The sequence below is a fragment of the Eubalaena glacialis genome, chromosome 4, assembly GCF_028564815.1.
Source record: "Eubalaena glacialis isolate mEubGla1 chromosome 4, mEubGla1.1.hap2.+ XY, whole genome shotgun sequence".
Lineage (NCBI taxonomy): Eukaryota > Metazoa > Chordata > Mammalia > Artiodactyla > Balaenidae > Eubalaena > Eubalaena glacialis.
Genome location: NC_083719.1, coordinates 53,502,525 through 53,515,035, shown reverse-complemented (window position 1 = coordinate 53,515,035; position 12,511 = coordinate 53,502,525). Strand labels below are relative to the sequence as shown.

The window sequence follows — 12,511 nt, the reverse complement described above, 5'->3', positions numbered from 1 at the left end:
TCTTGTCCCCAAACATGTTTAGATAACTTCCACGCTCAGCTGGAGAGCCCCCCTAAGCAAAAGGACTGCTTTCCGGGGGCCAGTCATAGCCTAGTTTATAAGTCAACACCACCTGAAAGCCTATCGTGTGACAGTTTCCACAAGAGTATAACAGAGGTAGGGCTTAAACACTCATCCTTTCACCCCATCATCTTCCATACCTCGAACACATCTTCCTACAGATCCTCCTCAAAATCTGTGAAAGGCGCTCAAAGTCAAAATTCATTCAACTTTCTGACTTTCATCTCTCTTTTCACCTTTACATTCTTGTACAATCAAGCATGTACTTCCCACACTCTAGCCACACACTAGAAATTCCCCCATCTCTCACCCCTGCCAAAGTCTTGCTCATCTTTCAACATCATGAGCAAGTGGCTCCTTCAGTATCTCCCAAACTTTCCTGATTGGAATTAACCCTTCTCTCCTTTGCACCATCTTAGATAGAATTCAAACAAACAAACAAAAAACACACAAAGCAGTCTTTGTTGCATAGTTTTTGTAATATGGTTCTACCATCCTTCTAAGTAGTTCTTGAGGCCAAGAGTCTCATCTCTTGAATCTTCATTGTCCCAACAATGGTTCTGGATGAAAAGATAAGTTATATCGACACCACTGGCAGGTAAAACTTTAGATAAACTCTTGCCCACGTTACAAGAGAAGACATGTTCTAGACCGCTCAGAGCAGCATCGTTTGTGCTAGCTAATATATACAATAGATAAGTTCAACTTTAGGGAGAAAATGCTGAATAGTTTTGACGCACTTTAGGACATGAGACCCCAAAATATGGTGCACTGGCACATTGGCTATTTTAAGGTGAAGGGATTTGGGAAACAGCATGTGCAGGAAGGGCCTTCTGACCTGCCCCGTAAGCAGGTCATAAAACCTTCTTGTGAGAGGCACCCTCCCTACACTTGGAGGAAAGGAGCCTTCTTATCTCTGAAGACAAGGGACACAGAGGAATCTGAACAAACAGTCCTTGCTAACTTTCCCCCAGCTTACTACAACTAGCTCACCTTTGTCCTATACGTCTTTGCACAACTCCCCTCTCTTCACCAAACTACTGTAAAAACAATCCGATTTAACCGTTCCTTTGGGTTTTCATTTCCTCATGAATGCTCCCATGTTCCGTAAAACGTATGTTAAATAAATGTGTATGCTTTTCCTTTGTTAATCTGTCTCTGGTTACTGGGTCCCCAGTGGAGAAGTTAGAAGGGGAGAGGGAAAAGATATTTTTCCTCCCTTACAGTTCTTGACACTAATCCTCTTCACGTGAACTATCATGGCCACGTTTCCCAAAGGAAATCCTAACATGGGAGCGTGACTTGCATCATCCACAAATTCAGATGTGGAGAAAAAAAATATCTGGAATAGGACCCCATATAAAAAGGATTTCTCCCTTTCAGATCCGAGCGCTCAAAGAGAAGATAAGGTTTGGGCTGACTGATGAGAAAGAACAACTTAGTGACAAAGCTACAGGGAAACCAAGATAACAAGGTGGGGAGACGCATCTAAATTTCAAAATGCCTGTATTTTAAAAACTAGCAAGAGGAAGTAAAACAGAACTCAAGAAAAGGTATTTCATTACCTGCATGAGCAGAGAGAGGTGAGTGAGGCCGAGGCAGTGCTGGGGGCTGCCCATTACCTATCAAGCTCTTCCGGTTGCTGGTTCGGCAACTGTCCAAAGGAAAGGAAAACCAGTTTTAAAAGCAATAATAATAATAACGTTCAAGTATGTTCAAAGTAGACATAGCTTAGGTTGAACAATCTATCCGCGCATGCTATTTCTAAAATTTTTGCAAGTCAATATGTACTCACTAATATTTGAAGGGCGGCTGTTTCCTGAATATTAGAAAATATAATGTATTCATATCATATATAACACCATCAATATTCCTCACCACCAAGTTATCATCAAATGCCTTCTTTTGGCTCTTGACTGCAAATATGTGATATGCCACACACACAAGTGATAAATTAAGGATTCAAATAGCAAACCACAGGTAGCATCTTTGTTGACATGAAATTTCTAATACAAAATTACATGCAATGAAGAACAATGACATTAATCTTACAATGATGCACTAATTAAAAATCTAATTATTTAGACAAATTTCATAGCTGTGCCTTTTGTCAATAGAACAGCCAATGTCTAAGATAAATGTATTTCACTACTCATTCATTTTTCATCTTCATACTGCATTCAAACTCCTTATTAAGGTAAATATTTTGGAATCATAAAAACAGATTCCAGTTTGTATTAAAATAACAATGAAGGCCTTTTCTCACAGGCACACTACCTACTGTTTTTTATCCTGGTACCCAGTGAGTAGAAATAAATTGCTACATATGGGCACAGGGTAACTATTTTTTCCTGTTTCTGCTACTAGAAAGTTAAAAAATAGCTAATATGATTGCAAAGTAACTTTCACAAGCCTCAAAGAATAACATAAATGCAAAACTGGTTGATGATGAAGTGGATGTTATCTTACTTTCATTTGCTTTTCTTCAGTACTGACTGGTACTTCACAATCAGTATAGTGGTTAGAAAAGGATAATACAAACCAGCAGGTTACCTCATTGAATTCACCTATAATAAGGTTCAGGGCACTATGATTCCATCCTCCTACACTTGGTGCCCTTATCGACCATTAAAGATTTATTGTAATGTCTTCTTAATTCAGAATATACCTGTTACAGCATTCTTGAAACAGGAATTTTCACCTAACTTCTAAATAACATATAGTGGACATAATTGAGAAGTCGTATAAAATATTTGAAAGGAACATTTCTAAATATGATTCAAACAACACATTTCAAAACCAAACCAAATTTCTTTCTCCAATATTGACTTGGGAACCAATCCTCTCTCTTAGATGTTTGCTGCTTATTATCATTTGTCAACATTCCCATATTTATAATTTCTTAAGGTCAGGCTGCATCATTTTATTTTCCTTACTGGAGCAATCAACACCCCCTAGCATTATCTGTGAGTTTAATTACGATCATGTTTACTCAGCCTTAAAGAAGTTGTTGAATAAGAATAGACCCTTGATAATTATGAAGATGGAATGTGGTATTATCAACTCATCTATCAAGAACCATTATTTGGCCTATTAAATTCATAACCGTTAAGTCAGATCGTGTGATTGTTTTTTTAAAAAAATATTGTACAATGTATTTAGTGTTAATTCAAATTAATGTCTCCTTTAATTTTAATATAGGAATATTAAATATATCAACTTGTTGATGTTAATAAGAGAAATTATAAATGACAGATTTATATCCTGGAACTCTCAGCAAAGTTATTTGCTAATTTGAACAAGTTAATTGTAATACAGGTTAGCTTACACAAAAATGGCTATTTGTATTATTTTTTACATTTAGTATTTGATCTAAATCATTTATGAAAATTTCCTATTGACATTCATTTATTAATTTTTATATATGTAAATCAAATAAATAAGAAATATATATCAATAGAAACAGTAACCTAATGAATATCTTACATAAGAATTTCAGTGAAATATGCTGGCAAAGCTAAAATTTAGAAAATATTTCTTAAAAACATTTTAATTGAATTTTCCTAAGAAACAAATAGAATGACTAGTACATTACCATAACAAGTCAAGTAAGTAGCCAATAATTTGTATTTAAAACAAAGAAAAACACAAACAAAAAATTCTCACAATTGTATCAGTTATTTAAAGTCTACCCAAAAAAAAAGGGTGGAAAAGTACTGATGTGATTAAAAAAATGTGATTTAAAAAAAAAAAAAAACTCAAAAAGAAACGTGGGAATAAAACTTGATGGAATCTGCTTGGCCAATATAAAAATATAACAATGTAAAACATAAAAACAAGAACAAAGTTTATATTACATTCATCCCATGTTTGCCCACCATCTAAAAAGATTTGTAAACTTTACAAACTGATGATTATGAATGTAATTAATGGTGAAAGAAAACATAGGATTCTTTATCTAATAATATAAAAGTAGGTTAGAAGAAGTTAAAAACAAGTTGCCTCAGAATTTGAACAGTTCACCATAATTAAGGTACTGGTATTATGTTACACAAATCCTTAAATAATCGGAGGGATATCTTATTGACAAATGTGATGAACAATCAAAACTGAAAGTGTCTTCTCTAACTTCTATATGGCTCTTTAGCCTGAAGCTAGTGAGAGTAGTAAAATTTTTGAATCTCTCAAAGTCAAACAGGAAGCTTTTAAACATGAAATGTTCCTCAGCATGGCAAAACCAGACTTTACAAAATACAGACCAAGACAGAGATTTACATATGTACACAAATCTCTACACTCTGAAGTAGGGTCTTGGCCTCTCAAAGGAACTTATTTGTTGCTAACATTCTTAAGGGTAAAGGGGCATATTTTTTTTACTGTATTTAACCTTAAAATACCTAGATCTTGATATATATATTAATACTTTAAAAATACTGGGACCCTATTGAGATATTCTGTATATAACTTTTCAAAGTTGGAGGGGAGGGGTGGCCATCCAATCTCACTATCACCTACTTCTGGTATCCCTGACAGTCACTTAATCTTATTGTTCTAGGTACCTGATTCCCAATAAATGAATTAAAATCTGCATTTAACCCCACAACAAGAGAACTCCTAATGGGCAGGACCTGTGAGTATTTACTACCTAGACTGCCACAGCACCTGGCACTGCCAGCGTTAATAATGACACTGGTGTAAAATGCTGAGCTGACCTCTGTTGTCATTATTTACTCATCCAGGTATCACACTCTCCTCTGCTGATGAAAGGAGAAGCTCATGGCTAGCAGGTGTGAGGAGGCTCCTGCGGTGCTGGCGACCACACCATACTCATTTAACCCATAAAGTGATAAAATAGCAGAAACATCACCACCTGAGCAAACTCAAGGTCCCTTTTCTTTCACCAGCATAACTAAGTTGAATCACCCTTGCTTTTTCTCAAGCCATGTCACCCAAGGAAAAAAACAAGTGCCATCCTACCAGGTAAAATAGGAACATCATTTCTACTCTAGCAAGAATCTCTTGTTGAAAACTTATCCTCTTCTAACCATTTGAGCTTGTAAAGAGTTATCTCTCGTTCAGCCTTAGGAACCTTAAAGGTATTTGATTGCAAAAGTGAAACCAAAGAACAGTTATGAATTCAAGTTCCAGCTATCCATCCCCAAAATGCAATCTTTCTGCTTCACTCTTTAAGAAGAAATGGAAGCCATCCACCCTGCCCGTGCTTGCCTCTGAAAGCTGAAGCCAGGAACAACCATTGCCCACAAAGCACCTGCTCCTCTTCAGGCCACCCAGCTGAAAAACCACATGGGGACACAGCCTATGATGACATGCTCAGTCTGTTCTCTCAGTTGGCAAGGTGACACAATGGCACAGATTCTTTACTTGCAAAATCTGAATTTAGCCCAAGAAGATAGCCATATATAACGTGAGACAAAGGCAAAGGTAAACGATGGATTAGAACAGGGGCTGATGGTGCTAAGTGAGCTTTCCTTGTTACCTCATTCCTTTGGTTCCTGCCTAGAAAGATCCACCTACCAACAGAAAACACACACACAAACACATACACACACACACACACACACACACACACACACACACAGAGTACAATAAGTACTGCTGACTGTGGACCTGGGATCTGAGAAGAATGGGAGGGTGAAAGGCAATGACAGTACTTCCGAGTCAGTAGGACTGTCTGGCCCCTGCGGGCCGGGAGGCGAGGCAGGTGGGGACAGAACCCTCTGTGAGAAGAACGGCACAGTTGGAATGGGCACTCGGTTGGAGACGCTTTAGCACGACAGGAAGCCACCACCGGGAAGTGTTTTATTTGCTGGTGTGGTGTTTTGGCTCAGGCAGGTGACCTGGGATCACACAGGGTGCCGCTCTGCTCCCTGAGTTCACTGTTCCCGCTCACCAAAGCAGTTTCACAAGGAGCTTCCCCATCTCCTAATGATTGCCAAGAGCACCTTCCATTTGTCAGGAGGATAAAGAGACAGATCACGCATTTCATCGTGTAAGTCAGGCCTGATCAGAGTGAGGGACAAAGGAACGCGGGCTACTAGCTGAGGGAGGGGAGGGGAAGGCGGTGTATGGATTTTTGGTCCAAAGCGCCCATATTCTATTTCCGCCTAGATCGTCCTTATGCTCAGAGCTCCGTATGAAGGGCGTGGCAGGACCTGTAAAAGTCTCACACCTGGATCTGTCACATCTCTCCTGGCAGAAGAACCTGTTAATTATCCTCTACCAGGTCTGTAAAAGCTGTGAGGCCCACCAGGCTGTGGCTTTCTGCAACTGTTCTGAGTAGCTGAAATGCAGCTTAATTTTAAATTACAATCATTTGGGGACATGAATACTGATCATGTCTGATCGTGGTAGGGCAAGCTGAGAAAGAGAAACCCAAACAGGCAGTAATTTCTAACAGTCACAGCCGACTTGAAAGGTCAACTCTCAGTACGACATATGACTGACCACAATTGAGGGGCAGTGAATTGCCTAAGAAGAGCTCCAGGAATTCTGAAAAGCTAGCCTATAATTTATTAATTCATCTTGATGAAAAATTTGATAAATCTGCACAGGAGGCCAATTATAGACCATAGCTTTACTGAATGTGAACATCTGCTAACTATTTCCTGATACCTTAATAGAATCTGAACACTGAATATTCCTTGAACAAAGAGGAAGGCAGAAGTGGAAGAAACTGGGCATGAACAGGAGGCAGAAATTGTCTAGCTAATGTGGTATTGCTGAAAACATGTTATAAAACAGGCAGGCTTCTGTTTCCTTATCTTTACAATGAAGGGGTTAGACCAGATTAGAGGAGTTATTAACTATTTTTGTTTGGTTTATGAAATTTTAAAAATATAGAAAATATAGAAAAATAATCAAACAATTCCCACCACCTGAAATGAACAATGGTATCATTTTCTGATGTTTATTCCCAATCTTTAGTATATATATGTCCTTTCAGTGGCTGGGAAGGCTTTGTGCAGTGAACCTCCCAGGGATTATCTGGTTCTATAAGGGTGTACACCTTTCACTGTCTTTCTAGTGACTAGGCTACTTTAAACGCTGTAGGGGTTGCAGTTAAGTTGGAGAAAACTAGTAGTAATACAAGTGATTCTTGTCCATAATAATGTAAATGAATTTTGTCTTGTGCAAATACAGTTAATATCCACCCACAGAGAGATGACCCGAAACATTTAATATCATTGTCCTACGAGATATTAACTGGTTTTGTATCTATTAGCAAATTTTATTTCATCATTTCTGATTATATGTATATAATATATACATTTATATATATTTTAATATATTTATATATTTTATGTATATATATGGTTTTCAAAATCTCTTACTGTTGTCCTCATTAATAAGTTAAATAAAATCTCTGACACATATTTATATTTGTATGACACTCATGTTTTTGACTTTTTGGATAAATTGCACTTTAGCACACACTATATATTATAGATATTCTGTAACTTACTTTTTTTTTCACTCAACATTATATTTTTGAGATTTAACCATGGCAACATAAATATGGGTTTAATTCATGCCTTTTTTAGATTATTCATTTGAAGCAAATTTTAGGATTATTAAATGCACTAAAATTATGTATATCATGGACATTTCTTTTTTCTTTGTGCAACATTAAATATCTAGGCCTCTGTGTATTTGCAAACATGATTGTAAAAGCCTTGAAAAGTATCTTCGAGACTGAATTTGAAAGAAAAATTATATCATGCAACATAAAGCAAGTCTTCCTTACAATTTTCTTTGGACACTTCTCCCCCAAATCCTTAATTCCTTCAGATGCTGCCTTGCCCTTCTCTCCATGTCTGTCTTCATAGTATTGTCTTCTCCAGAAATAACTTTTTTGTCTTTCATATGTAAATCAATCTACCCTTCCTCTGGGCCTCTTGTCTACAGCTCTACCCCTTTTCCTGTAGAGCACAAGGAGGCCACAGCTGGTAGCTGGCTGGATAAGCTTTAGTGCTCCTTAGAAGGCAACAGGAAGCAAAGCATTAATATTCCTGTCCGTGACATACTCTGTTATTTAGGTGAAGTTATGACACTGCCGATGTCTTCCCTATGGCCCATGAAATCAGGGCTCCCCCCAAGGTTCCACTGATTCATTCAACAAATTACTTTTCGAGCTCCTAATACATGCTAGGTACTACTCTAAACAAACAAATATCCCTGCTGTCCTCTAGAGACCTGTATTCTAGAGAAGGAAGCAGATAATAAACATAATAAACTAGTAAGATAGTATGGGAGATGGTGAAGACATCTGTAGTATGAGGGATGGCGATGGAGAATGACGCAGAGGGTAGGATACGGAGCACAGATGTGGGAAATCACAATCTTAAACAGATGGTTAGGGAAAGCCGAATGGGGTGGGGGGAGGGGCGGGGGGCGGTGTCTGAGTAAGATGGGAGGATGAGGGAGTGAACATTCAGGAAGAGCAAAGGCCCTGGTCAGGAGTGCTCCAGGACCAGCAGGCAGGCCAGCGTGCGGGAGGGGAGCTGGCCAGAGGCGAACAGCCAAGAGGACAGTGGACAGAGCCCAGGGCCACCTCTGGGGCAGGTGCAGGCCACAGCACGGAGACTGGTTGGGTGAAAAGGGAAGCTGTTGGAAGGTTTTAAACACCATCTGAGTTTTGTTTTAAGAGAATCATTCTGGCTGCTAGATTGCAATAACCAAAGGAGGAGGGAGAAAGGCCGGTTAGGGAGCTAAGCGGACAGGCACGCCTAGTACACCCCATCTCCTGTGACTCAACTTCAAAATACAGCATTTTATTTTAAAAACTCATGCCAAAATCGCTCCCAAGATTCAATGCAGGTATGAGAGCAGTCCATGCTCTTTTGTACAGCCTCTGAAACACTGGAGAAAGAGCAGGTAGCTAGAACTGTGGTGACTGCCAAGCACAGAGCTTCAGCCCTCTGCATACGGGCATCAATGCAATGACCTAGTTTATCGTCATCCGGGATATATTACATCCGGGGTATATCGGCTTGATACTTGAACTTAACTTTTCTGTTAGTAGAAAAACTCCTTTTAAAAGGCATTAATTATAATGGAAATGAATGACTGCTCATACTGCTTTCACCTAGGAGCAAAAAAATTAGGCTAGTTACATGCCTAGAGGAAGGTATAGGTCTCCAAGCTTTCAAAAATTCTGAGGAAAATATATATATTACTGTATACAGTACTTCTTGTAAATATATCTAATCCATTAAGATAAACCCTTGGTGATGTCTAGCCCAATTTTCTGTCTTTGTACAGGAAGAGAGAGATGGCTGAACATACAGATATTGGCAAGATGCTAGTCAATGTAAAAAACATTTATGGGCAAGTACGATGGGCAATAAGAAAATGAAGAAAACACTCTCAAAGTGTTTAAAGTATAAAAGAAGAGCTAAGAATGATTCACAGATAACTGCATTCTAAGGCAGAATCTGGCAGAGTTGTACAAACAAAAATGTGTTGCTATCTAAAGTATGAGATAAAATCCCAATCAGCTTTGAAACGTATTTTCATAACTAATAAGCACTGGAATTTTATAGTATATGCTAAGTATGACAAATTGTCCCTCCATTTCATAGGTCTTCCCTAAATAACCCCTTTATCTTGGTGATCTGCCTGACACAGAAACTTTTTTTAAACCTATTTCGTCTCAGTTATTCCATTTGTGGCTATTTCAAAGTGAGATACATGAACACAGCTATCTCTATGTGGCTGACATGGTGAGCCCTGATGTCATACGTGAGCATGTGACTGATTGGGGGGCTGACGTGCACCATGTTGCACCAGAGTGACCCTGGCAAGCAGAGCATCCACTCTGTGGTCACGCATTCATTCAGTAAACATAACCAGGGATTCCACCTGGAGCTTACCATCTAGGATAGGGGATAAGATCCTTGAGGTCGAAGATTATATTTTCTATCACAGTGAATCTCTTTGGATACCCAGAAAAATACAGAAAATACAAATGACTTGAATAGAGATTCAGTAAATATTTTTGAATAACTAACTAAATATGGTTCCTACCATTAAGGAGTTTCTAATTTAACTTGGAGGACAAACAGAGTCTAATCTACAAGACTAAACTGATCTAAGACGATATTATAGTCTAATTCTACTAGCTTGATCAAGGCCGTGTATAACTGAGAAAACACAAAGAGCTGACAGGTTTATATGATGTGAAATATCTTACTGAGAAAACCTACATACACGTCATTCTGAATAAAATTACAATGAGAAATCAGAGGAATTAAAAGAGGGGCATATCACAATGGTCAAAGTCAAGCAGGAGCTGGTAATAATATGGGATTTATAGCAGCAGAGTTAAGTCCAACTGCTGAAAATGTTAGAAGTAAAAAGTAATTAAAGTGAGAAGGCTCTCAATACCTGTTCATTTTTTTTAGAGCAATTTATCTGCAACATGCATTATGGGACATACCTAGCCTGCACATCCCCCAAGAATCCTAAGACATCAGGGCAGGTCATCTATTTGAATGAAGACACTTAAGGGCTGGAACAGTCAATGATGAGATGAATTCTGGACTTTTGACTAGTCACGCAGAGCATAATAGCTCAAACCTCACACCAAAGACACGTAATAAAGATTGTTTGTACTTGAGATGAGGGTGTGGAGAAAGTGCTGCAAAGGTAAGGTCATTAACTCTGATCCAAGAGTTGAAGGGCATGTACTGTATCTTGGCAAACTGCTTCAAAGGCTGATTTGGCCAAACATTGCATGGAGTCATTCAAAAATATGGTCTAATCTGTCCTGCAAGGCTAAGAGCTGTTATTACCTGGCTGGGCTGACCTCTGGCTGGGCTATCAAAGTGGCAATGAGTCAGCTGAGGGAGGGACCAAGGTGGTGGCCCCAATTTTATAACTGGCTAAAGGGTTTTAAAAACAAACACCTATGAGACTGACACACAAGCCTTTGGTTGTTCTCAGGGCAGCTGTAGACAGTGACCAAAGATAAGTCTACAGACATGTTTGAGAGTTAAGGAAAAATAAACAAAATACAAACTAATGTTCTTCTAAACCTCTACTTTACAAGTGTGTTTGTGTTTTGGGGGTTGGGGGATGTGTGTGACATTTTTTTTTAAAACTTCCATGTTTCATACTCAATATGGAGAAAAGTCACAACTTGATACATTTTTTTTTGAGTAGTAGAAAACCAAGTTCAAAGTCCAACTACAAAAATTACCTTTAATGAATTTAATTTAATAGCATTGGATTTTTCTCAGTTGGCCAGTGCTATGCAGAGAAATCTTTCCAAAAAAACTAAGTGGTGGCCGCATCAAACCAGAGCAAACGTAACAGCTTAAATCTAATGTTCTGCTCCGCCTTTCTAGAAATACTATAATAAAACTGTACGATTAACTTCTTTCCCCTGTACCTAGTACCTCCTGCTTTATTGCTTTAAAGAAATGGTCATCAACTTTATAAAGCTGGATTGGAAGATTTTCTTACATTCAAATCTTATTTGAACAAATATATATAACAGCTGAACTGATATAATATTGTTTTACCCACTCTGGGCTTCTCCATACAGAAATTAAATCTCAGTTTAACTTGCTACACCTAGAAACATTTAATTTGGTGGATATGTTTTACTGTAGTAGGGTAATTTATCTATAAAGCTAAACACGACCCATACGAATCAAAAGCTCTGCTCCCTCTTTCTGGTTCACAGGATTCTGGGGCCGCTCCAATCTGACCCACAAAAAGGGAGGGGGAGCTGACTTCCGTAACCACCGGATCTCCTTTTATGACACTCAACAGAAATTTATGTCAAGCCCGGGATGAACAGCATGACTATTTAACGCCCTCCCAACTCGAAAGCATTTTGCATTCACAGCAATTTGGCATAATGCTTTGCCCACAAATGAACTGTCTCTGATTCCCGGGCCTCCACAGTCAGAAGACAAACAGACACACATGGAAAGCCCACATCCGAGCTCCACTTCGTGCTTTTCTGTGAGGAAAAGTCACGTGGCAAAAAGCCATCCTCTTTCTGGTATGTTTTGTTGCTAGCTGCGCCCAATTCAGAATCTTGCAAAATGACATTCTGCTAATGACAGGAATGTCAAAGCTGTGATAATGGGCACAAGTAGAAGAAAATGTTTCCTAAATGGAGAAATAACAGGAAAACTGCCAAATGGATATTAAAATGAGTTGTGTGTTCCTCCCATACTTAAGCACTTAGTCCCCTACTATTTGTGTCCAACGTGAAAGGGAAGCAGACCTCTAAGGAGGGAAGACTAGCCCACCTAGGTGAAAAGCACAGAAGAAACAAGACGTTGAAGGACTGTTTTCCCTTAATTAACTGACAGATGTCTTTTCTCTTCCTCATTTGCATCCACTGATGTTTTCTTAGTCAGTCTCTCATTTTGCAATGATGAAATTGGCCACAAGGAACCAATTCTGTTTCTGA

At 38.6% G+C, this 12,511-nt stretch overlaps 1 protein-coding gene across 7 annotated transcripts in view; it reads right to left on the bottom strand.

Moving 5' to 3' along the window:
* Nucleotides 1-12,511, bottom strand: part of MAST4 (microtubule associated serine/threonine kinase family member 4) — a 563,146-nt gene that overhangs the window by 118,408 nt on the left and 432,227 nt on the right. For all 7 annotated transcript variants that reach the window (XM_061189315.1, XM_061189320.1, XM_061189316.1 and 4 more), the window contains one exon: nt 1,626-1,714. In XM_061189315.1, the coding sequence (XP_061045298.1) occupies nt 1,626-1,714 (89 nt within the window). The remainder of the gene's footprint in view (nt 1-1,625; nt 1,715-12,511) is intronic.